The 27,251-nt window shown below is 43.0% G+C and overlaps 1 protein-coding gene across 1 annotated transcript in view; it reads left to right on the top strand.

Annotated features, from left to right (window-relative positions):
- Nucleotides 1-213: 213 nt before the first annotated feature.
- The window catches only part of RASSF3 (Ras association domain family member 3), a 74,842-nt gene continuing 47,804 nt past the window's right edge, over nucleotides 214-27,251 (top strand). The window contains exon 1 of the mRNA XM_042992680.1: nucleotides 214-506. Within this exon, the coding sequence (XP_042848614.1) occupies nucleotides 396-506 (111 nt within the window). The 5' untranslated portion in view covers nucleotides 214-395. The remainder of the gene's footprint in view (nucleotides 507-27,251) is intronic.

Genomic DNA, 27,251 nt, shown 5'->3' on the forward strand with positions numbered 1-27,251 from the left:
CGAAGCGGACGTTCTAGGTGGCACAGACACCTCCGGGATAGAGCAGGCGCCCGGGAGGGCGGGCTGCACCACCCCCACCTGCGGCCACGCGCCGAGCGCCCCGACCGCGTGGGCACAGTCCCCAGCCTCCCGGGGAGGGGCACCCGGGAGAGGGCGGGGCCCCGGGAGGCGGGGTCGTAAGGCTCTCGGAGGCTAAAGCCGCGCCCGGAGCCTGGCGGGGAGGCGGCGGGAGGGGCCGGGACGGCCGGAGTGAGCGGCGGCCGCAGCTGCAGCTGGACTGCCCGCGGGCGGCTCGGGCCGCGCGCCTGGAACCTCGCGGGGCGGGCGGGCGCGGTACCCCCTGCCTGGCCGCCTGCACCCGGGGGAGGCGGCCCACGCGCGACGGGACCAGCAGCATGAGCAGCGGCTACAGCAGCCTGGAGGAGGACTCCGAGGACTTCTTCTTCACCGCCAGGACCTCCTTTTTCAGGAGAGCGCCCCAGGGCAAGCCCCGCGCCGGCCAGCAAGTGAGTGGCACGCGCCGTGGGCGCCGCAGCCCGCGCCCATCGCTCCCGGGGTCCCCGAATCCACGTGTGCCTGCGAGGCTCGCTGGGGATGCCGTCTGGGAAGGAGGAGGGGGCGGCCGAGAAGGGGCTCCTGCCGTTTGGGATCCCAGGGTCGTGCCTGGAGCTCGTGCACATGGGCGTGCGGACGTGCGCGCGCGGAGAGCGGCCAGGGCTAGGGAAAGAGGAGGAAGGGCAGGAGACCGGGGGCCGTCTTCTGCCTTCCGCGCCAGATGGCCTCTGCGGCCCAGCTTCGGGCTGCGCGCAAGCAGTTCTGAGCGTGGAGGCGTCCCTCGCCCATCCCGGCGTTTCCTCTGCGCCCCAGCAGTCCGTGGTCGGGTCCTGGCCCCGGCCCTCACTGTGAGTCGGCTCAGTGGGCACTGAGTGGCTTGGGCACCGTGTAATAGCCAGGGGTGGCGGTGGTGACCTGGCTTCCCCTACCTTCCGGGTCCGGGACTTTGGTGGTGGGGGTGGGGACGATAGAAGGCGCTCACTAGATCTTGGTTGCGGGAGTCAAGGTTGTGCGTTTCCTGCAAAGTCAAGTTTGTGAGTGCCTCCAGTGTTTTGCAAACAAGTTCCGGTGCTAGGTAAATACCAGCCGGCGAGAGCTGAGCCTTAGGCCGGTTTCTTCCTTTTTTGGAGGAAGCATGCCGTGGGAAGTAGGACTCTGGAAAAGATGGGAAGGGAACTTGGGCCGGTTTCGCCGACCGTGACCGTGTTATTCAGGGAGGCTTTCTCGAAACGGGCCACTTGGGGTGGACTTCTCAGTCTGGAGCGTGAAGTTGCGGCCTCTTGGCCCTGGGAACCACACCAGGGAGCCCCGCCAACCAAGCCGTGCCCACATCAGATTAGTGAAGGCTGTAATGGAACAAATTTGTTGCCCTTAAATAACATCAGGCGCTCCCCAAACTTTGCTATTAGACAGTCCTGGAGACTAGAGGCAAGGAAAATCGTACAGGGCCGGAAGAGGAGTTATGGGAGGGGTGAGGACGGAGTAATGTGTCAGGGTTTCGTTGCCAGACCTTTTAAGTTTACTTAACCACTTTCTGAGGTCAGATTTCCAGATTCGGAAGTTCTAGTCTTCTCAGCCTCTTAGCCCCCAAACCAGAAGGAGGGGCAGAGGGGATGGTGAAGGGCCAGAGTGAAGTCAAGTGCCCTTATTCAGTAAGCAGGTAATCCTAAGTGAAGTCCTGGGGCGGCAGTCCGCCTTCTTTATTGTTTCTAAGGCTTAGGGTTGCACTATTTACTAGTCACTTTGAGCGATGGCTTAGCTCAGGCTGCTGTAACAAATACCGTAAACTAGGTGACTTAAACACGAATATTTCTCACAGTTCTGGAGGCTGGAGGTGGATCTGGGTGCATGGTGGGGTTCTGGTGAAGACCCCCTTCTTGGCTTGGGCTTCCTGGCTGGGAGACAGCCCACCTCTTGCTGTGACCTCAGGTGGAGAAAGGGCTAGCTTTCTTCCTCTTATAAGGGTGCCTCTCATCTTGGGGGCCACCCTCCTGGCCTCATTGCCTCCCACAGATCCCCACCTCCAAATCCTGTCACGTTTAGGGCTTCATCATTTGAATTTTGGAGTGGGGGGGTCCACATGGAGTTAATAGCAATTGATCCTTCTTTTACAATAGAGTGTATTTTATTTTATTAAAAAAATTTTTTTTTAACGTTTATTTATTTTTGAGACAGAGAGAGAGAGAGAGAGCATGAACAGGGGAGGGTCAGAGAAAGAGGGAGACACAGAATCTGAAACAGGCTCCAGGCTCTGAGCTGTCAGCACAGAGCCCGATGCGGGGCTCGAACTCACAGACCGGGAGATCATGACCTGAGCGGTCGGACGCTTAACCGACTGAGCCACCCAGGCGCCCCCAATAGAGTGTATTTTAATGGCATGCGTTTGCTGTGAAGTTTAGAAGGCAGAAACACTGTTCTTCTGTCTTTGAGGGAAGAATTAATCGCTTTTCCTTAAGCTTCTTTCTTTCGCTTGGCTCTTCTTTCTTTCTTGATCTCTCCTTTGTTTCTCTTCTCTTTGTATTTTCTCCTGCCACTTACATTGCTGTCACCGCCTGACACTTTCGCTAGAATTTGACAGCAGTGGTTGTGCTGGGTTGATGGCCGTTCCAGAGGCGGCTCTTGATCTCCAGAAAACTTGCTGGTTCTCAGGTTCTCCAGGTATGCTCCTTCCCAAGGGCCAGATTATCCAGGTTAGAATAGTGTGAGAATGTTTCAGTGCTTTAGAAAGTAAAAGCCTCTTTTTCTCTGGGTTTACAGTGTTTCTGCTTGTTGATCTAGCGTTCATATTGTTTAATACTTATTTAGCATTTAGAATTAGTCTGACATTCATTAGTGTTGTGCTGAAAACCGGGACAGTAAGACCTAGTTCTTTGCTTGAAGATCCTGTTCTGTATATTCTGAAGCCTTATTGCCTGTGTATTTCCCCTTCTAACATAACACATGGAAGGCGCTGACTTCTGGAACTTACTTGCCAGGTGGAAAAAGTGTTTCCAACTGAATTTTTGTGGGCATTTTGGTTAAAGTGCCTGAGGGAGTGTGTTAAATTCCTGATAGGATTTGCAAGTTAAAGAAGTAAAACTTTTTAAAAAAATTTTTATTTATTTATTTATTTAAAAAATTCTTTTAATGTTTATTTCTTTTTGAGAGAGAGAGAGGGACAGAGCATGAGCAGGAAAGGGGCAGAGAGAGAGGGAGACACAGAATCCGAAGCAGGCCATGTGGGGCTCGAACTCACAAACTGTGAGATCAGGACCTGAGCCGAACCAAGTCAGACGCTCAACCGACTGAGTCACCCGGGCGCCCCCTTTTTAAAAATTTTTAATGTTTATTTATTTTTGAGAGCGTGCAAGGAGAGGAGGGACAGAGAGAGAGGTACAGAATCTGAAGCAGGCTCCAGGCTCTGAGCTGCCAGCACAGAGTCCGACACGGGACTTGAACCCACGAACTGTGAGATCATGACTTGAGCCAAAGTTGGTGTTAAACCGACTGAGCCAGCCAGGCGCCGCAAAGAAGTAAAACTTCAAAAGCAAGGCACTCTAAATATAGAACATTTGTTTTACCTATGGTTAGATGATAGATAAGCCTTTGTCATTTTATTATCTTATTATTATTATTTTAAGGAATCTCTGTGCCCAATGTGGGGCTTGAACTCATGACCCTGAGATCAAGAGTCGCTTGCTATATTAACTGAGTCAGCTAGGCACCCCACCTTTTTCATTTTATTATGTTGGTGATTAGAAGAATAAGATAAGCATATCTGACAAAGTGTGAAAGTGAAATTGAAATTTATCCTTTCTTTATTTAGAGAGGTGCAAAGAGAGATGTTGCCATAGGCTTTGTTATTGATAATGGTAATTGTGGGTTTTTGTTTTTGTTTTTGTTTTTTTGGTGCTGAACCACCTGGTGAAAAAGCCAGGAAGATATGGTTTCTAGGACTCTTGAAAATATCCAGAGAAAGCAAGATGTTTGTGGTAAATTCAGGATGGAGAAAAAGGGGGAGGGGAGTGAGGAATTTCTTTTCTTCTCTTGCCAGGCAAAGGAATATAGCCCAACTTCTATCTCCAACAAAAACAAAAATCTTATGGATATAAAGAAAATGTTACTGTTTTCTTTCTTATATTATGTTGGTACCCTCTTTAAAAAAAGCAAAAGACTGAAAAACCTGTCTGGAGGATATAAACAGGAATGAACACATGGCCTTTTTGTGGCAGTTTGGATGTCCTATGTATTGTTGTATCTCTGGGGTCTCCATTGGTACCTGATACACAGTGGTTGCTCAGTGAATATTAGTTATGTGACTCCTTTCCTGGTTTGATAATAATTGGCTCTTTTTAAGTTTATTTATTAGAGAGAGAGACAGACAGATACGGGGGAGAGTGGTGGAAGGGAGGGAGGGAGAATCCTAAAAGGCTCTACAGGGCTTGATCCCATGGATCATGAGATCATGACCTGAGCTGAAATCAAGGGTCAGAAGCATAACCGACTGAGCCAGCCAGGGGCCCTGATAATACTCGGCTCTTTACAGGTTTTCAAATGCATCCTATTTTATGATTCTCCCCAGAACCCCCCTGGAGAATTAATGAAAGGTAAGGCCTTGTTAAGGGATTCACCGAAGGGCCCACAAACTTTCCTTTTTTGTTAATTCTCAGCCAAAAAAAAAAAAAAAAAAAAATTAAAGTTCAGTTTTCTTGTCGCACATATGGACATCTATAATTTAGGAGTTTCTTAAAATGTTGGGGACCCGTCCCCCATTCTGCATATATCTTCATTACAGTGTTCATAATTCTTAATGTAATCTATTGGAGCATATCTTACCCCCAGCTAAGGTAATTACTTTTCTTTCTGGGCCTTTGGTAGTTCAATAGGAATAAGGAAAGGAGACCCTGTTTTTGCTTTAGCAGAATAGTCAAGAAGCCTTAAACTTAAAAAATTGTCTCTGAACCACTCACACTTCTAAAAGAAGTTACCCTGAAAAATTGTTTAATAAGGCAAGCCTGTGAGACCCCATATAACAGGCCTCAAGTTTGCCCTATGGGTTCTCTCCTTAGTATAATTTAAAGTTTTTTCTGGCTTGTTTGGTTCTGTGTCACATCGTTAGAATCAGCAGTAATGAGGCACACTGTTTTTCTTCAGTGTTTCCATTAGAAGCTTTGGCGGTAGGTCACTGGGGATGAAAGAATAATGGTTTACAACTTCAAAAGTATTTTGACTTTATTGCTTTTCTGCACGGATTTTTAATCCCTATATTGTCAAACATAAGTATTCCTACCAGTCCTTTTGCCTGGTGTGGGGTGATTTGCACGTTTCGTCTCCATGTTTGCTATGTCCTGTCCTTACACAGTACATATTAATCCATTGGAATTTTGTGTTTGTGTGAACAGGACTCACAAAGACACATTCCTTTAACTCAATTTCAAGAGAACATTAGTCACCTCTTCTATGAAAATACATTCTCTTCCCCGTTTCTTCTTCTGGCTAACTTGCAAAGATTTGGGATTATTTGGAAAGCAGTGACAGAAAACATTTATGAAAAGAAAAGCTAAAAATATCCAATAATGTGCTTATTCTTTTTAGACTTCCTTTGGCAGTCCATGCATGTCATACTGTAAACATTCATTTTCTGGGAGGAAAAAAACACGAGGCAGACCAAGTACTTTTTAGTGTGGTGTGGGCCCCAATTCTTAGCCGTGAGCATCAGCTCTTGCTCACCCCCAGCTGCCCACAGAAGTAGCTGTCCTTTGATAAAGGCCCCTGTTTGAGGCTTGCTTTTCGCTTCTGATTTGGCTTGAGGCCATTATCTAGTTGGGGCCCTTGTTCAGAAGTGCTGGTGAAAAGACAGTACAGGATAGGAGATAGATGCCTGGGAAGGAGCTGCTTTTATATACTGTATCTTGGCTAAATTCACCTGTTTGTATCTTTGTCTCATTGAAGAGCTATGCACAGTGCCTAGTAAGAGGTTTAATTCTGAATAAGCATTAGCTATGTGACGAGGCCCTGCTTCTTGTTCACTTTCGGATGCAACAACTTTTGTTTGTTTATTTATTTAAACGCTTATTTATTTTTGAGAGTGAGAGTGTGAGTGGAGGAGGGACAGACTGAGAGGGAGACAGAGGACAGAGGGCTCTGTGCTGACAGCAGAGAGCCTGATGAGGGGCTTGAACTCACCAACTGTGAGATCATGACCTGAGCTGAAGATCATGACTGGATGCTTAATGGACTGAGCCGCCCAGGTGCCCCTGATGCAACAACTTTTAATGTTTGTTTATTTTATTTTTATTTTTATTTATTTATTTTATTTATTTTATTTTATTTTTTTTAAATTTTTTTAACGTTTATTTATTTTTGAGACAGAGAGAGACAGAGCATGAACGGGGGAGGGTCAGAGAGAGGGAGACACAGAATCTGAAACAGGCTCCAGGCTCTGAGCTGTCAGCACAGAGCCCGACGCGGGGCTCGAACTCACTGACCGCGAGATCATGACCCGAGCCGAAGTCAGCCGCTCAACTGAGCCACCCAGGCGCCCCTATTTATTTTATTTAGAAAACGAGAGCCAGGGAGGGGCAGAGGAGAGGAAGAGAGAGAGAATCCCAAGCAGGCTCCACACTGTCAGCACAAAGCCTGGTGCGGGGTTTGAATTCTTGAACTATGAGATCACGACCTGAGCTGAAATCAAGAGTCGGACGCTTAACTGACTGAGCCACCCCAGGCTCCTCTGCAACAACTTTTAAATAACTGCATGTAACTAGGACTCTGGTCATACTAGTCTTCACTTCCTTTCTGGAGCCGTGTGATTTGCCATCACAGAACCTTGGCCTGGGATTGCTTCCCTCCTTTCTCCGTCCCCTCAGAAAAGTCTTCCTGAATCACCACTCTGAAGTAGGCAGCCTCTCCTCTCACAGCCCTCTGCTCTTTCCTTTCATAGCAAAAATTATAGTTTGTTGTTGTATTTAGTTTAATGAGGACAGAGACTACCATGTTGACCCAGCACATAAATAAATGCCCCGTACTTAGTTTTTGAAGGAATGAAAACCTACTGATTTTTTTTTTAATATGAAATTTATTGTCAAATTGGTTTCCGTACAACACCCAGTGCTCATCCCAACAGGTGCCCTCCTCAATACCCATCCCCCCCCCCCCCCCATCAACCCTCAGATTGTTCTCAGTTTTTAAGAGTCTTTTATGGAAAACCTACTGATTTTGGATGGAAGTTCCAGTCCTTGGTACTGTGACTTTTCCTTTATACACAAGTATACAGAATTTTTCCTCCTCTCCCAGCTGGACCAAAAGTTTCTAAAAGCATCTTACACGTTAATAGTCATTTAAAAATAAATGATATTGGTAATCAGTGTTATTACTGGTTTAGGTGTAACTCACTTTATGTATTTCCCCCTTATTTTAAGAAAGCCCATTATTCATTCATTTAACATTTATTGAATTTATTTTGCCAACAATTTATTTTTGCTATGAAGGGAAGGAGCAGAGGGCTTAAGAGGGGAGGGATGCCTACTTTGTTTTGCCTTTAAGGTTTTATTTATTTTTAAGTGTTTATTTTATGTATGTATGTATGTATTTATTTTTGGAGAGAGAGCACACGCAAGCAGGGGAGGGGGCAAAGGGAGAGAGAGAATCTCAAGCAGGCTCCATGCTCAGTGCAGAGCCTGATGTGGGGCTCGATCCTATGACCCTGGGATCATGACCTAAGCCAAAGTCGAGTTGGATGCTCAACCGACTGAGCCACTCAGCTGCCTCCTTTGACTAATATTTTTTAAAAGCTTACCAAATAGAACATGTCTCTAATTTTTCTTTAAAGAGCTTGTCCCTGGGGCGCCTGGGTGGCTCAGTCGGTTGGGCGTCTGACTTCGGCTCAGGTCATGATCTCGCGGTCCGTGAGTTCGAGCCCCGCGTCGGGCTCTGTGCTGACAGCTCAGAGCCTGGAGCCTGTTTCAGATTCTGTGTCTCCCTCGCTCTCTGACCTTCCCCCATTCATGCTCTGTCTCTCTCTGTCTCAAAAATGAATAAACGTTAAAAAAAAAAAATTAAAAAAAAAAAAAAAGAGCTTGTCCCTTTAGTGTAAAGGAAACTTGTACCTGTTGACAGTTTTTAAAGAACACTTGTATTGTGTAAAGTGTGGTAAAGCTGTACATCAGTTTAGATGGAAAGGCTTACGGAGAAGTGTATCTCTGTAAAACAAGCCACGTTTTCCTGTTGACATCTGTCCAGAAGCTGTAGATGATTGTGTTCCAACAGAAACATCATCATCCTCAAGGATATGAAGTGCATTAAACAGAGTTCATATTAATAACACTAACCAGAGTTGATCAAACTCTCCCAAATAGTGTTAGTTTTTCAGGTTTTTCTTAATAGTTCTGGTTTGGCTGTCAGTGGCTAGTGAAATGGTTTTGTTTACTTGTTATTATCATCATTATTTTTTAAAGTTTATTTTTGAGAGGGGGGTGGGGCAGAAAGAAAGAGAGAGAGAGAGAATCCCTCTGCTAATAGCACAGAGCCTGATGTGGGGCTTGATCCCATGAACCCTGAGATCATGACCTGAGCTGAAATCAAGAGTCAGATGCTTAACTGACTTGAGCCACCCAGATGCCCCAAAAGTTAGAGTGTGTGTGTGTGTGTGTGTGTGTGTGTGTGTGTGTGTATGTATATATATATATATATATATATATATATATATATATTTTTTTTTTTTTTTTTTTTTTTTTTTTTTTTTTTTTTTGGAGAAAGAGAGAGAATGAGTCAGGGAGAGGCAAAGGGAGAGAAAGGCAGAGAATCTTAAGTGGGCTTCATGCTCGGGGCTCAGTCTCACAAACCATGAGATCATGACCTGAGCTAAAATCAAGAGTTGGACACTTAACTGACTGAGCCACCCAGGCGCCCCTAACTTGTTATTTTTTTAATGGACAGGGCCAGATATGCAGTAGGAAGGATGTCAGAGCCCATAAAAAAATGATTAAGATGTGATATGCACATAAAAATGTTGTGAATAGAAGTGGTCATCATTCTAAAACTGTACTGTAATACAGTAGTTACTGACCACATGTGACTCTTGAGCACTTGAAATGTTTCTGACCTGAACTTAGAGGTGCTGGAAGTATGAAATATACACTGATTTCTAAGACCAAGGGAAGAGAATATAAAATGTAAACAATGATTGTTTAATATTGGTTATATGCTGAATATTTGGGACATACTGAGTTAAATGAAATTGTTACCTGTTTGTTTTTTAACTTGGCTACTAGAAAATTTAGAATTCTGTATGTGGCTCACATTCTGTTTCTGCTGGGCAATGCTATCTGCTAAAGCAGAGCTGCTAACTCTTGCCGGGGGTTTCGATCTCCATCCTCTGCACATGGATGGATGGGTTGCCAGCCAGGTGCCCTGAGAAGATTTTTCTTTGTGAAGGGGAACTTGCCCTTTACTGTTGGGAATAGTTTCTTCTCAGCCTATCGAGGGTCATGCATACCAGCATTTTGAGGTTGTGAAACTTTTGTGTGGGGAACTTCCCTTTTTTCTGACCTATGAGCTGATAGGATAAAAACTGTCCTAATGGCATTCAAACTGCAACCCTGCCTTGAATTTAAAGAGAATGGAGCTCATTATTTCATAGGGTATTAAAACAGCAAGAGTAATACACATTTTATGGACTATAATTGCTAACTGCTGCTACATGATTCAGTCAGCTAAGAATAATTTACTAATTATATTGTAGCACTCAGTTCTTTTTTCCAGATGCTAAAGAAAGTGAGATAATTAGAGCAGGAAGAAGGATGAATTTGGGAATTGGAGACCAGAAGAATAGATTTAGAAGATCTAGATTTAAGAGGTTTAGAATGCAATCAGCAAACTTTTTCATGAAATTAATGCAGGTCAGGCCATGTTTGTGTGTGTTAAGATTGTGAAGGTAGTTTTCTACATTCATTCCCAAGTGTTCATGGAATGTTCGCAATGTGATAGACTGGTGCTAGGGTTTTGATGAACAAAACAGATAGAAACCTGCTCTTAAGAAGTTGAGTTCAGAGTCTTACGGCACTTGGCTAGCTCGGTGGATAGAGCATGTGGTTCTTGATCTCAGGGTTGTATGACTCTAAGTTTGAACCCCACTTTGGGTGTAGAGATTACTTAAAATCTTTTAAAAAGTTGAGTTTGTAGTCTGTATACGTCATTTCTCGTCCATGGTAAAGAGCAAGGTCTTAGTTCAAAATCTGGCTCCATGTTTGTTTCGTATATGCGAAGAAAGTACTTTATCATAGGCATGGCATTTTTACTCAAAGGATATTAAGGTTTTATTGGTAGCTGGAGCAGTATGTTTAAAAATCTTTTTTTCCAGAATTTTTAATATTTGTTTATTTTTGAGAGAGAGAGAAAGAACGAGTGGGGGAGGGGTGGAGAGAGAGAGGGAGACACAGATAGAATGTGAAGGAAGCTCTGGGCTCTGAGCTGTCAGCACAGAGCCCGACATGGGGCTCATACAGCCATGAGATCATGACCTGGGTCGAAGTCGGATGCTTAACCACCTGAGCCACCCAGTTGCCCCCCCTCCCCCAAATTTTTTTGATAATAAGAGTGCTGTAAAAATCGCATCATATACTTTGAGGGGAAAATGGTCCATTATCTAAGTTCAGGTCAATATCCTAATTCGAATATTATTTTGCAGAATTGTTTTCTAGTTTTTTTCATTTGTCTTATTTTGTTAAGTAATCCCTACACCCAACGTAGGGCTCAAACTTATGACCCCAAGATCAAGAGTCCCATGCTTAACTGACTGAGCCAGCCAGGCACCCCTCATTTGTCCTTTTACATACATATAATTGTTTTGTCCTGACTTTTAAAAAAATTGTGGTAAAATACACCTAAAATTTGCCATCTAGTGTTAAGTATATTTACATTGTTATGTCTCCCATTGCCAGAACTTTTTCATCTTGGAAACTGAAACTCTGTCCCCATTAAAGTGCAACCCTCTCCCCACCGTACTCCTGGCAGTCAGCATTCTATTTCTGTTTCTATGGGTTTGACTGTTCTGGATATCTCCTGTAAGTGAAATCCTACAATATTTGTCTTTTTGTGACTGGCTTATTTCACTCAGCGTAATGTCCTTAAGGTTCATCCGTCTGTAGCATGTGTTAGCATTTCCTTCAGGTCTGAATAATACTGCATTCCATGTATGTACCACATTTTGTTTATCCATTAATCAGTCAGTGACTAGTTGGGTGCGTCTAACTCTTGGCTATGGTGAGTAATGCTGCAAGGAACATGGGATCTGTCTTAGGTGAATCTCAATTCTTTCAGGTATATACCCAGAAGTGGCATTGCTGAATCATATAGTAAATTTTTAAAAAAATTTTAAGATATGTTTTTTTTAAATGTTTGTTTTTGAGAGAGACAGAGACACAGAGCATGAACAGGGGAGGGGCAGAGAGCGAGGGAGACACAGAATCCAAAGGAGGCTCCAGGTTCTGAGCTGTCAGCACAGAGCCGGATGGGGACTTGAACCCATGAACTGTGAGATAATGACCTGAGCCGGAGTCGGATGCTTAACTGACTGAGCCACCTAGGTGCCCCTGAGGGCTGTATTTTTAACTAGTTTCATTGTGCCCTTAGCTCCACTGGGCATCGTCGTTAAAATAGAGGGAAAAGTGGGGTGCCTGGCTGGCACAGTCAGTAGAGCATGTGACTCTGAGGACAAAGAATAACTCATTGTTATTTAACTTGCATTCCTTTAACAGTAAATTTAATATGTTTCTGTACTTCTAAGTAGATCTTCCTCTTGGTGTGAGCATTGTTCATGGCCTTTGACCATTTGTTAGGCAGGCCGGAAATCTCCCAAGAGTTCTGTTCTTGAGTCGTGTGCATGTTTAGTGGGGGAGATGGTTCCCCTTTTTTGTGGTCAGCTAAACTCCAGGTTATTTTTTGACTTACTCTGTTTGTACCAAAAGGACATTACATATTCTGGCATTTTGAAATCCTTTAGAGTCTGTCTCAGGCTGACATCACTCTGAAACTCCAAGCAAAAAAAAAAAAACCCACTTTACTCCTATAATTATGACACAGGAAAGGCATTACTAAGAAAGCATCAGTGTCCTGTGAATACACTGTGGAATACAGAGGGTGGGAGCTGGACGATGTGCCTTTTACTTAGCATGTTAAAAAAAAAAAAAAAGTGACTGAAGGTGCCCGTTTATCTTTGAATTTCAGTACATTTAGTGTGAGTCTTCCAAGCCCCCGGGAGAATTCAGAAGAACCTAAGTTTTATAAACAGACCAGATATTGAAAAAAAGGATTGTAGGACAAACTGCTAAAAAAAACAAAACAAAACAAAAAAAAAACCCACCTACCCCAAAGAATTTTTATACTGTTTACTTATTGGCCTACTGTCTTTTGTTGAAACATTGCAGTTAGATAGAATCAGGCATCCTTCTATCTTAAGGCTTGCCTGTGATGAAAATTTTGGCTTAATCTCTTATAATCTGATGAACCCGTAGTTTGTCCTCATTTAATTTTTTCTTTATTCATAATATTTTAATTAAGTGAATCTTTTAAAGAGACGGAAAGAATTATTTCTGACTTTAGATGGATTATGAAGCCGCCTTAATCCTCATATTCTTAGGCAACTCAAACAAGTTTACTCTGAAAATTTCCTACAAATGCTTGTTTCGAGGAATATTTTTTTGATACTTCGCCAGTGAAGTCCTAGAAATTTATGTGTAGTTGATACAGTTCTTGAGCAGCCAAACAAAGACCAAACACTTTTATGAAAATATAAAAAAGCTGTATGCATTACATAGGGAAAAAATAGCAGTACTAAAAATGTTTAACATTCCATCGTGTTTTATAGTTAATGGAGCTTTCCAAGATAATTAACATTCAGTTGATTTATTTGGACTTTAATTTCAGTGGAACTTGGAAATGAGAAATTAAACCAACAGAAGTTTTATTGGTTTAGACCTTCACCAGATCCAGGTTTTAATGGCACTGCGGAGGTGAATTCAGAGGTATTTGACTGTAGTCCGTGATTTCCCAGCTATGGGAAAATGTAAATATTATGTAGGTGGTTTAAAGAAACAATAATATTACTTTTGTCCATTTAAGGTCTGTTTCTGTTTGTTTAAACAGGCTCGTGGATAGCTTTTTCTTGCCAGTTTTCCTTTGGGGGAGAGTCACTGCCCTTTCAGATCTTTCTGAAGTTTGAAAATTGCTTTCTTGCTTTCTCTAATGACCAGGCCCACGTAGTGCCCTGGGGGTGGGGGTGGGGGGGAAGGAGTGTGGTGGTGATGTACTGTGCTGAGGTGTGGGGTTTGATTCTTGGCTGTCCTGCTGGTCTGTGCTAGAGAAATTTGCTCTATGAACTGTACCCAGAGTGCAATTATTCCTGCCATTTGGTGCAGGGGACTGGAGGTAGGTTATGTAGGGGAAAGTAATACCTTTCAAAAAGTCAACTATAGCACCCAAATCAGCAAATCAGCGTAAAATTCATTCACACTGGAGGTACTTCTGAACAGTTTTTTTAAATTTTATTTTTAATGTTTATTTTTGAGAGAGAGAGTGAGAGCAGGGGAGGGGCAGAGAGAGAGGGAGACACAGAATCCGAATCAGGCTCCAGGCTCCGAGCTGTCAACACAGAGCCGGACGTGGGGCTTGAACTCATAGGCTTGAACTCATAGTGAGATCATGACCTGAGCCGAAGTGGGATGCTTAACTGACTGAGTCAGTCACCCAGACGCCCCTGAACAGTTTTAATTAACAGTGGATCTTGATCTTTTCTGGTGAGGGCTATTAAAAAAAAAAAAAAAAAAAAAAAAAAAAAGGGGGGGGGGGAACTGGATTTTGTTATGGGCTAAAAGGATGTGTGTCCTTGATTAATAATAAGCAGCTGTGTAAGGCAGCCTGGGTTTAAATCTGCCCACCATTATCTTGGGCAAGTCCTTGCACCTCTTTGAGCCTTGATTTCCTCATCTGTAAAGTAGCAGCATGCCTGGCACATATAAACAGTAATAAGTATTAGCAATTAAAAAAAAATTACCTTTTATTTTTAAAAGGTTCTTCCACATTTGGTCATGTATTTCATTTGAGTTTTGGGCTGAATGGAGAACTGGCCGTGCCTGGGAGAGTTGAAGTCAAAGAATGAAAGGTAATTAGGTGCGTCACTTTGGATTTATTGACCAAAAGAAATTGGGAATCTCAATGTCCTTGATCAGGAGGAAGCTTTAGTCATTGCTGGAGGCTTAAAAAAAAAATTTTTTTTTCTTTTTGAAACCACTTTCAGTCTCACTGTAGTGCTTTTGTTTTCTGGTAAAGGAGTTGTTGTCTCCTGACCAAGCCTGAGGCCACCTATCAAAGTCTTTACTAAAGTCTTTTTTCCCCTTAAAGTTAGCCACCCCAGTGGAAAGAGAGATCGGACATAGGAAAATGTGGTTCTTTTGCTCAAGAGTTGGTGTATACCTTAACACACTGAAGTTTGTTTCTTTTCTCCTCCTTTTTTCTTTCAACTTCCTTTTCTCCCTCTCTTATCTGCCTCTGGCTGCAGGATTCTGGCTGCAGTTTTCTGCTGGAGGCTACTGGCTTGACCTGGTGACAGATTTTTGCTTCTTCCTGGGGGGCTTCCCTTTTTCCTCCAGAAGGTGTAAATTGCCTTGTGCTCATTGTTTAGGGACTTAGTCACTGTCTTGTTTCTGGTTTTCATGAGATCAAATTGAATGGGGTACTTTATGTGAACTGAGTACCTCACGGCAAAGGGGATGTGTTGCTGTCCTTTGAATCCATTTCCACGCGCTGTGGCTGGGCTCCCAGCCCTCTGGTCTCCCACTCAGTGTTTGAGCATTGCTGGACACATCCATAGTTCGGAAGTAAGCTTCGCTTGTGCACAGTTTGAACACAGGCATTAAAGAAGCTCAGTGAGTCACGTGATCTGTTTGGCTAACTCTTCAGAGTCCATTTATGCTCTATAAAACTGGCATGGGTTTTGGAATCTGGTGGGAAACCTCTTCCTTCAGACCATGTGAGCCTCTTGGGGTTTGCCATTCCCTCTCTGTCCCCAGCCTCCCCTTCCTTTGGTTGTGTTTCTTACAATAAATTGGTTGTCTAAAGCTGGCTTTATATTCTGAATGCCATTGTGAATATTTTTAATCACTTCCATTGTAAATTTAGCTGAACCGTAAATTTTACTGATACTCCTACGTAAATATTCTCTTGTTAATATAAAAGACTTGGGACATTATCCAGCATGTGAGTACATATTCAATAAATGTTGACTATTATTTCTAGTAGTATTAGCATTATTCATTAAAAACAATTTCATAGGAGCTCTAAGATAGTGTGATATGATGGGAAAGTCTAGGGATCTAGAATTGGGAAATCATCTTGATTTTGAATCTGTCATTCACTAGCTCTGGGAGCTTTGAAAAGGTTCCTTAACTTTTTGAGTATCAGCTTGTTAATCTTTAAAACATATTCTAGAGGGGTTATATAAGATAATGTGTGTGAAAGTACTCCCAAGTTATGAATTGTTACATAATTGCAAATATTAGTGTTTAGAGACTAGTATAAAATTGTTTCCTTAACATATATTGTGTCTTATAAATTGATTTTAAATTCTCAACCTATGGTAGTATTGGAGGTGATACTTGATAAATGGTTATTGAAAAATGAATTTATTCCCCCATCTCATTCATGTATATTTTGTTAATTTTGATTTTCATTAAAAATTTTTTAATGTTTGTTTATTTTTGAGAGAGCGACAGAGAGACAGTGTGTGAGCAGGGGAGGGACAGAGAGAGAGGGAGACACAGAATCTGAGCAGGCTACAGGCTCTGAGCCTGATGCGGGGCTTGAACTCACAACTGTGAGATCATGACCTGAGTTGAAGTTGGTTGCTTAACTGAGCCACCCAGGCGCCCCCAAGTATGTCTCTTTTTATCTGCAAAATGGTGATTTGTATTTGGGGACCTGAACTTTTTTTTTTTTTTTTTTTTTTGGTAATATTTTTGGACAGAAAGCACGAGCTGGGGAGAGGGGCGAGGGGCAGAAGGAGAAAGAGAATCCCAAGTAGGCTCCATGTTCAGCATGAAACCTGATGTGGGGTTCGATCCCATGACCCTGGGGTCATGACCTGAGCCGAAATCAAGCGTCCCACTCTCAACCAACTGAGCCATCCAGGCACCCTGGATGACCTGAGCATTTTATATCTAAGCAGCAAGTTTAAATTACCTTATGAATGAATTGTGTTTATGAAGCACTCTGATGCTTTGGAGAAAGACGATATTCCATTCTTATTATTGATTGAATGCATCAGGGGCTTGAGTAAATTTAGTTTTAGGCCTTCCAGATTATCCTGTCTGTGAGCTTCATGAGGGCAGGCCATTTCTGTCTTGTTCACCACTAGATGTTCATTGCTAGTGTGGTACTTGGCACAGGGCACCAAGTGGGGTCTATTGTTATTTGTTTTTATTTACTTTTTAAAGATTTTATTTTTAAGTAATGTCTACACCCAATGTGGGGCTCCAACTCCCCGAGTGCTGAAATCGAGTCACATGCTCCTTTGAGTGAGCCAGCCAGGTGCCCTGTCATTATTCGTTAATTGACCACGTGGTTTTCATTTGGTCAGATTTGTGTCAGAATCCTAATCAAGAAAAATAAGTTGGTTGAAAGCAGTGAAACATGTTTCTTTTTTTTTTTTTTTTTTTTCAAGGGGAGTAATCCTAAAATAAATAATGGTAATAGATTCTGTATCATGTGAAAGTGAGCCATTTAGGCGAAACGGAACATATATTGGGCTGGGGATGTGGAGACCTGGGTCCTAGGCCTCTACTTTGTTCCAAAGAAGTAGCTTTGGAATTTAATGGCTGATTTATTCTAGAGCTGAATTCTTGATTGGAGGGAAAGTAACGGTGATAAAGGGCTTGAAAGGGATTCCATGAAATGTATTGCGATGCCAAATGAATTAGTTAGGAAATAGCTGTATTAGGTCATATCTGGTTGGGTGGGGTTGAACTTAAGTGAATTGGTTAGTCATGGGTGTTTGAGAAATGAGTAGAATATGTGGAATATGAGTAGAATATGAATTATTCCTTTTCCTAAAGAGGGAATGTCTTGGGTAAGAAATCAAGGGGGTCCTGGTGGTTTATTGAATTCATCCCTATATAGTTCCAACAAGAATGGGTTTCATGCAAGCCAAAGGAAAGCCTTAATTATTGCAGGAGTTGTAAACATGATGTCAAGAACTATTTAAGAAGGAGCCCACCAGAAAGAAACTGGGCAGGATGAATGTAGGAGAGTCTTGTGCTTACAGAGAATGCTAGGGTAGTGTGGGTAATTTAGCCCCCGTGCTTACTGAAGGACGAGTGCTTACAGGCAGGTGTGCATTCACATTTGGGAGTGAGGGAAGTGTATTCATTTCCTTTGGAAGATTAAATGTTGTCTTTTGTTTCCAGTGTCTCTTGTATTCCAGTTGGTCTGCATTGACCCTTGCCAGGTAAATGTTCCAAATCGTTTTTTTTTTAAATTCTATTATAAAACCTCAGTCTTTTGCCTAATACAATATATCCAAATGTGAGGCTTCCAGAGGCTTCTATCCCCTTGCCCACACCCTGTGTAGAGTGCTTTACTCAGCTTCTCCATTCACTGATCCATGGATATCCAGTTCAAGGCTCATTTCTTACAACAATGTCTTGTCCTCTGATTGCTACAGGCATATTTAAGTATCGCCTCCCTGACAAGAATGAAAACTCTAGAGGGCTAGGGATCTTTGCTTTATAGAGGCCATATTGAATGATTCGTGAATGTGATGATTAACCTGATTCATAATTGAGACATTGTCATTCCCAAGAAGAATTATTTTCAATCTGAGCAATTTATTTAGAACTTTCATCTGTTTCTAATTTCATACAGACTTCAGGAGATATTTCAGCAAGACCCCATAGGGAAAGATATTTCTTTAAAATTTGACTTTTAAACATTTGAGGGATTATTGATAATTTAGAAAGACATAACTAACTCTAAAGGAATGGCCTGGGTGGAATGGTTCCTTTTAATGTGAAGAGTCTGGTTTTCTGCAATTAGCTAGAAGGAACATACTTAAACACATAATTATAGGAAGCTTTGTTTTTAGGAATGGAAATCACAAAAAAATTATTTTTGTAGCGACTCCCATTTTTTTCATTAAGCACATTGTAGTGTCCCTGAAATTCTGTGGTGCATTTTATTTATTTACTTATTTATTAAAATTTTTTTTTCAATGTTTTGTTTATTTTTGAGAAACAGAGAAACTGAGCGTGAGCAGGGGAGGGGCAGGGGGAGAGGGACACAGAATCTGAAGCAAGTTCCAGGCTCTGAGCTGTCAGCACAGAGCCCGATGCGGGGCTCGAACTCTCGAACCATGAGATCATGACCTGAGCCGAAGTCTGAGGCTTAACTAACTGAGCCACCCTGCTGCCCCTGTGGTGCATTTTAGATTTGGAAAATGTGTGATACGATAATACAAAGAGATGGCAGATTTAGTAGCTGCTCACATTTGTGTTCTTTTTAATTTGAAATGTAGGCTCTATGAAAATGAGTGTTGTCAAAATGGTTTAGGTGAACTAAAATGTTGCATTACCATTTTGTGGCAAGCAGAGTATCAAGACTCCAGACCCTTAATGTTACAGTTATTAAACATTATTTGAAGTATCTCTGAGTTTGCATATAGGCATTACATTCATTTAGGCAGTGATTGATTTTAACAATTCTAGTGATCAGAAAAGGAAATGTGGGCTGAAGTGTGAAGCAGTGGGTTTCCCCAGCTGCATAATTTATGTCCCCCCCAAAAGGTAGACACATGAAGCTAAAAAGCCGTGCAAAGTACTGACCTGTTCTTTGTGGCTATCGGGACTTGCAGGAGTGACTTCTAGCTAGGCCTCCGTGGCTGCCCAGTTACTGAGGTGGAAGGAAGGCAGTGAGAGTGGGGATGAAGCGGAAGAGGGGCCAGGTTGCAGATATTGGTGAATTGGGATGGGGTAGGTCTGGATGTGGGTACTGGGGGGTGGTGAGAACGAGGACAGGGATGAGTTGTGGGTTTCTTGGCTTGGGTGACTGGGAAGGTGATGTCATCACTTGCCAATTAAGGGAATATGGAAGAAAGAGGAGATTGGGGAGGGAGGGTAAGTTCAGACCGTGTATTGACTCCAGGCAGTCAATAAATAACGAATGAATGAATCTGGGTGTATTTTTTTTGAGCTGTCGGTAGGGTGTCAGTGTTCCCTGAGCTTCTTGGAGGTATAGCTGATCTGGGGAGAGAGCTCTGGGATTTGTTGAAGCCATGGGAGGAGGGGGACCCAAGCAAGGAGGATACACCGGCATGCATTCATTCATTCATAAGTTTGCTTATAAGTTTCTTTATTTTGAGAGAGCTTGCAAGTGGGGGAGGGGCGGAGAGAGAGAGGGCGGGTGGGGGTGGGGGAATCCCAAGCAGGCTGCCACTACCAGTGGTGAGCCGCAGACAGGGCTCAAACCCACCAACGGTGAGATCACGACCTGAGCCAAAGTCCTATGTTCAACCAACTGAGTGTTCCAGGTGCTCCTTGCATTTAAAGGGTAGGCAGAGAAGAAGGGTGTGTCTCCAGAGATAACCAAAGTGAGTGACTCGAGAGGTGAAGAAAGCCAGGAGAATGGTGTTCTGGGAGCCCAGGGATGGGCCGCCTCAAGAACAGGCACGTGGTCAGTAGGGCAAGTGCAGCACGCAGAAAGGCCAGGGACTGGAGTTGAGCCAGTAGGAGCCTCTGGAGGCCTTGAGGAGAGCCTCTTCGGAAAACTGGAGAGGCAGTCGGACTGCAGAGGGAGGAGGACTGAACAGCTACGGAAGAGACAGGAAAAGTGGGTGCAAACTGCTCGCTCTTACAAAGGAGAGTGCCCTAAAATGAGTCCATGGGGCGAGGGAGTCGTTGGTGTGTTGGCATCATTTTTAGATGAGCGACCTGAGTAGAAAGAAGGCGGATGGGGATACGGGTGAGGCACTAGGGTTCCCTCAAGGAAATGGCTGCCTTTGCAGCGGAAGGGGTGGTGTTTGGACCGGAAGTGGTGGAGGACTGCTTAGAAAGCAGGTGGGTCCTCTTGGAGAAGGCGGGCAGGGTTAAGTCTGGTAAACTTGCACCTGATACGGGGTTGGGGGGTGGGGGTGACTAGAAGTTTGAGTCGTGGCCGATGGGCACTGACCAAGCAGGTGGATATGCATGTGCAAGTGCTGTTGTGTGGAGAGAAAGCCGGAGGCACAGAAGCAGAAGGGGAGCTCTGTGGTGTGTCTGGGGGAGCAGGTGGCCTTCTGGGTGGAGCTGTCGGGGGAAGGACACACCTGCGGGTGTGGTGGGTGTGGTGAACGACTGGGGAAGGAAGCCGGCTCTAAAGGGGCCTTGTTTGTCAGGCTGAGGACTTTGGATTGCATCTCCTGGGTGGGGAGGAGCCACTTAGGGAGAAGTAACGGGGTCAGATCTAGAATTTGGGAGCTGAGAGCAGTTTATGGAAGAGTTTAGAGAGAAGCAGGGGTATTGTTCGGGAGGCCATTGCGGTAACCTGGGTGACGGTCATTAGGGCTTGAAATGGGGCAGTTGCAGTGGGAGAGGTGTGGATTTCTGAGGTTGACTGATTCCTGAGATTGACTGATTGACCAAGCGGGGGGAGAGAGGAGGAAAAAGGTGTGTGTGTGTGGGGGGGGGGGGGGGGACAGCTGAGAGGATGGCCCTGCCGATGGGGAACTGGAGAACACAGGAGGAAGAGAGGCAGGTCTAGCCAGGTGGTGGGATAGTTCAATTTCAGGCACATTTACAGAGCGTTTGTGTAGCACCCAGCTGGCTACGAGAATCAGGATTCTGAAGCTCAAGACAGAGGTCCCTGCAAGAGAGATCGGAAGCATGAGGTCATCATCCTTGAATTGGAAGTGGTTAAGATTTATTTGAAGGAACAAGAGAAAAATAAATCCTGATGTGGATATGGACTGTGAAAGCAAACTTCTTAGACCATTTCAGTGTATTATTAACTTTCTTAGAATAAAGCCTTTGATGACCAGAATGTGGATGTGACCCAACCCCCCTCCCCCCCCCCCCCACCGCCCCCCAAATAGCTCAAAATTAATGACAAAAAGATGTTAGGAAATAAATTCAAGAAGTTTCGATAGAAGTGTTTTTATCTTGATTGTTTTCTTTTTTTTTCTATCAGGTCAAAATCCCTTTCTTAATCTCTGTTTATTATTTTTGATAAGAAACTTGAGAAAACTGGGGACTAGCTGGTTGTATTTTTGAAACTTCTTTGAATATGAAATATACTGTCTGAGTGTGGTATCACTGGATTGTATTCCTCAGGCTTGACATCAATGGATACCTAATAATTAATATTCTAATGCAGTGTCCTTAGATGGATTAAAAAAAAAAAACAACTAAAGTGGTTTTCAGGAAATATGCTGATTACAATTTATATTTAGCTCAATACTGGTTTGTAGAGCCTTACTTTGGATCTTCCATAAAATCCACGTTTTTCTGTTTTCCTTCCCAAAATGTAGAAGCACACAATCCTGTTGATCTGTGGAAATGTTTACTAAGGAGAAGTCTTTATTTTTTCCTTTTAATTTTATTTTTATTTAAGTAATCTCTACACCCAACATGGGGCTCAAGCTCTTTCCACTGAGCCAGCCAGGCGCGCCCCCCCCCTTTTTTGGGGGGAGGGGGAAATAAAGCCTTTAAAGAGCTCATGAGCCTGCCGAAAGGGGCAGAGGGAGAGAAAGAGGCTACATGCTTAGCACAGAGCCCAACGCGGGCTCCATCCCACGTCCCTGGGATCTTGACCTGAGCCAAAATCAAGAATCTGACACTCAACCGGCTTGAGGCACCAGGCGCCCGGAAGTAAACTTTTGAGATCCTTTGGAAGTTCCGACAGTGCAGTGGGTGCTCTAGAATTTGTGTGGGGATGTGGGTGGTTCCGGTTATTGTCCCTAGCCCCCTCCTACTTTTTTCTGAACTATCTGCAACTACTGTATGGTTTATGCTGTAGCAGAGAGATTACTTTCCTGCTTCCGTGGTCTCAACAAACATTTATTGGGTGCCTGCTTTATAGCTGGTGTTGTGCTTGGCCCTGGGATTTAAAGAGAAGGAAGGCCAATATCCCACCTCCAGAGCATGCAGTCTAGTAGAAAGTCATAAAGAGCCATTGTGATATTGTGACGTGTAGTATATATAATGGAAGGAATTTGGAAGAGCTTCTGGGTTGGTGAACATGGGAGGTGAAGGGGGAGTGGCACTTGTGGGGAGGTCGTGAAAGCTCTGGGCCCCTTCCCACCTACCTCCTCTTGTGTATCTCTTGGCTGTTCATGAATTGTAGCCTTTGTAAAAAAACAAACAAACAAACAGGTAATAGTGATTAGAGTACTTACCTGAGTTCTGTGGGCCATCCTAGCAAATGGCTGAACCTGAGAAGGGCGTCATGGGAATCCCTGATTTATGCCTGGGCAGTTATAAGCATAGATAACGATCTGGATTTGCGATTGCATGTGAAGTGTGTGTGTAGAAGGTGTCTTGTGGGACTAAGCTCTTAAATTCACTTGTGGTATCTATGCTAACCCCAGGTGGATGGTGTCAGAATGGAGTTGAATTGTAGGACGGACACCGGGTGGGTGTCTGCAGAGAACCGAAGAATTGCTTGCTTGGTGTGAGGGAAAGCCCCGCATCTCTGGTGTCAGAAGCGAAGTGTTGTGAGTAGTGGAGTAGACAGTCCAGTTTTTCTTTTCAGCTATAAAGAGACCATTGTTGATGCACGTGGAAGGGATACTCTTACTGTTGATAACAACGATGGCTCAATGCATTGTCCATTTATTGGTTCATTTCCTCCTCACACTAACCCAGTGAGGTAGGCGTGGATATTCTCTTTGTAGAGAAGAGGCACAAAGAAGGTCACAGTAGCTGGTAAACAGAGGAACTAGGGTTAGAAAATGGGCAGTCTGGTGTAAGAACCCATGCTTTAAGAAAGCGATGAAGAATAGGGAAAGCAGCAGTCTCGTTGGGGTGACTGTGCCACATTAGCAAAAGTCAGTGCTTAGTGCTTGGAGCTTGGGCCGGGGGTTGGGGGGGGACAATGGGAAGGGAAGTCATAGGCTTATGGTTAAATTAAGCCTGGGTAGACTTGTTTCAAGTAGTGGAATAGGAGAGGGGGATGGGAACCAGATAAGGCAGTGTCTCCTTGGATATCAAGATTTACTGTGAAATCCCTACAAATGTATGTATAGATTTGCATATATTGTACTTTGACGTTACCTTTTGAATTTCTAGCATTCTTGTTTTCATACCGGTTGTGTACATTATCATCTAACAAAGTGCATATATATGCACTACACGGGTGTAAATGATAGTGGTTGTAATGAATGTCACAACTTGTAAGAAATTGGGGATTTCTGTCTGGTTTGTTGTGATTTAAAGAGCAGTCTGCGATTAATAAGCTTTGGAGATTTGTTTCAAGGAGTGGAAAATGAAGTTCTAGAGGCTGGTTCTATATTGCTATATATTCTCAGAAAGAAAATGTAAAGGATCTGGGTGAGTTCCAAAAATTGAGTCATTCACATCCTTATTGGCACACTGAGATTGCTCAGATGTTTGCAGTACGTATTGTTGAGCACGGACCATGCACAGGGTTTAGTACTACATACAATTGGGTTATTATAAAAGACTCTCCCTTCCTTATAAGGAACTCTCTGGGATTATATGAGGAGACCAACATATAATATGCAGTTTGTGAATGGTAACAGCTGTAATAAATGAGCACAGAACAACTCAGAAGAGATTAAATACATTTAAGAGACATTTAAAATAAATATAATAGTACCCTTGATTTATTGGTTTTGTACAACTCTTGTTGAGTGAGTGGCACCAAGAGGCTGAATAGAAAAGGGCAGACCTAATTAGGAGTACTTCTTGGAGGTTGTAGACACTTGGATTTGGGTTTTGGAAGGGTAGAAGTTCAGCCAGTGACTGGGTGTGCAACTTATTTTTCTGTAGAAGAAGCACTGATGTGTGTTTGGAAAAGGTTTAGATTGCCTCAAAAACATGAATTTTCAGGAATGGCATGTGTCTCTAATAGGGGTGGTCTCCAGAGATAGGTGCACAGAATGAGTGGTGACTTTCTAGAAACACTACAAAGTGTATCTGTGAGATTGGGATAGATCTTAAAATCATGATCTCATGGTTCATGGATTTTAGTCCCATGCCAGGGCTCAGCAATGCTGATAGTAAGTAGGAGCTTGCTTGGGATTCTCTCTCTCCCTCTCTCTCTGCCCCTCCCCAACTCTCTTTATCTCTCTCAAAGTAAATAAACTTAAAAAAAAACTAAAGTCATGCAGAATATAGTAATTCATAGTACAGTAATTCACAATACAGTTATTCAGAATACAGTGATTATGTAAAAGTATATGAATGCCTTTATAGCTGATCGTCCAACCTAAAATTTTTTTTTTTAATGTTTATTTTTGAGACAGAAAGAGACAGAGCATGAGTGGGGAAGGGGCAGACACACACACACACACACACACACACACACACACACACACACACACACAGAATCCGAAGCAGGCTCCAGGCTCTGAGCTGTCAGCACAGAGCCCGACGCGGGGCTCAAACTGTGAGATCATGACCTGAGCCACCCAGGCGCCCCCGGTGATCATCCAACTTTAAAGATAACACGTTGCAGATGTAGTTGAAGCCCCTGGGTATTCCTAGCTCCGTGTTTGCTCCCCCTCCCTTTCTCTCCAGTTGTTTATCATTGCTGTCCATGTATTTAATACTTTAATTACTGGTGTCTATGTAAATATTAATCATCAATAGTTGAGTGTTACTTTACGTGTTTTTTTTTTTTAAACTTCTGGCTGTAGTGTCCTATTGCCTGTTTTCTTCTGTAGCTCAACGTCTATTGTTAGCTTTGTTTTTGAGATTCTTGCTACTCTAGTTCATTCTTTTTAATTGCTATACACTACAGTGTGTCCATTTTCCTGTTGATGTACATTTAATTACTATTTCCTCCCATTTTTCTCTATTACAAATGACATTGCAATACACTTCTTTACGTGCCTCCTTTCACGTGTATGGGAAACTTTTCTGTAGGTTGTAATCCCCAGGAGTGGAATCGCTTAGTCACAGGGAAGGGAATGTGTATCTTCATGTTCATTGGGTTAGTACTTCAGTTCCATCTTTGAATTGGGAAGCTTGAGGATTTAATTATTTCTTTTTAACTTGTATGCTAATATTTTCTTGAAACTGTAATGGACCTGTGGAAACTTGTGGTTTGGGGACAAGTTGGAATACAGAAGATAATATTTATTATGTGTTAATGGTTGGTAACTTCAGTGATTTGTGTAAAATTCCACTTAACTGGATATATGGTTGCATATCATCACCTAAAATCGCAAAGAAAGACTATAAAAAAGAAATTCCTAAACTGTATTTCTTTGGTCATCTGTGCTCACCTGAAGGTGCAGGAAGAATGGCTTGGTGGGGCAGGGGAGACTTTTGAGTAGATAATAACATTTTTTTGTGGTGTTTAAATTTTCTATAATTTATTTGAAACTGTCTTTTTAAACTAAAAAACATATTTGAGGTGTAACTGATGTGTGTAAGTTTCAGTTGTAGACCAGTAATGATTCATTATTTGTATATGTTGCAAAATGATCATCAAATGGCAGTACCTTGTTTTTTTTCTTGTCAGGAGAACTTAACTACCTTAACTGCTCCTCTCTGAGCCACTTTCAAATATATGCTGCAGTATTATTAACTTTAGTGTCCATGCTGTACTGAAAACTTCTTCAGTCCTCTTTCTGTCTCAAAGTGATCAAGTAGAAGGGAATGAAGAATGGCATAAATCCTGATGGCATCTTTTTGGAATAACCTGGGGAGTGTTCCCTTTGGGCAAAGGGGGGGTGGGGGGTTCGGTTAGGTTTTCTTATAGCCTTCCTCAAGCTGCCTAGGTTTAGTTTGTGGTTTCCAAGAGACCTGTTGGACTGGCTTTAGGCTGATAATATCAGTTTCTTCATGTTTTCCCCACATCTCTTAAAGGAACTTTTATGTAACTCTTCTTTTCAGTAAGATCCTAAAACCATTTGCTATTATGGTTTAGTTGTTTCTCCAAACGTTTATTTCCTTCTGGCAGGAATGCGTAAGAGAGCTACTTCTCATGGATCTTGGTTACAAGTTCTATGATGAGTCATTATTGACAGAAACTTTATGCCGGAATACAACATGAAAGGTCTCCTTGCCATTGTAGGAGAGGGGGTGAGGGGTGAGCTTTGCACTTATGCGGATTTAATGTCGATCAGATCACCGACTGATTAATCTTAGGGCCTCTTACATATTCTTCACTGTCCTGCTAGTTTGAACTAAGAACTTTAAAGCAGGTGATGGTCAAAGTAGAGAACAAATGGGAACCCCTGTGGAGGTGGGGTCCCACGAGTCTGAACAGCTGTCAGGGTGGGGACTCCAAGGGACATTTCATGGGCAGTTAATGTGTTCTTCAATAGCAGCATTTCTTTAGTCATGGACAGCCTCCTTTGTGACTCTCTGAATTTCTAGTGATTCTCCTTTTTTTAAAATATTTTTTTAATGTTTATTGATTTTTTTTTTACAATGTTTATTTATTTTTGAGAGAGAGCACATGCGTGAGCAAACTCACGCTCATGAGCAGAGAGGGGCAGAGAGAGAGGGAAACACAGAATCTGAAGCAGGCTCCAGGCTCTGAGCTGTCAGCACAGAGCCCGACGCGGGACTCGAACTCATGAACCACGAGATCATGACCTGGCCGAAGTGGGACACCTAACCAACTGAGCCACACGGGCGTGTTGTCCCCCCTCCCCCATTCTTACCCTGAGACTTAGAGCCATCGAATTACAGTTACTTGTTGCAAATCATCTACTTACTGTATTTGGCTTCCTTGTAAGCTGATCAAAATGAGCTTTGGTTGATGGCTCATCCACCTGGTTATTTAAATTGTTTGCTTTCTGCTCTGACCTACCAGTTCTACCTCTAAAAGCGTACCCTTAAATTAAAAAAACAAACAAAACAAAAACCACAAAATCAAACCCCCAAAACCCAAGGATGTATGAAAAATCTGTTCTAAGGCAGCTCATCAAAGCATTGTTTTTAATAGTGGGAAATTTGGAAACAGAGTAAAGGTCCAACATCAAACCTGTCCAATATGCAGAC

This window comes from Panthera tigris, chromosome B4 (genome assembly GCF_018350195.1).
Source record: "Panthera tigris isolate Pti1 chromosome B4, P.tigris_Pti1_mat1.1, whole genome shotgun sequence".
NCBI lineage: Eukaryota > Metazoa > Chordata > Mammalia > Carnivora > Felidae > Panthera > Panthera tigris.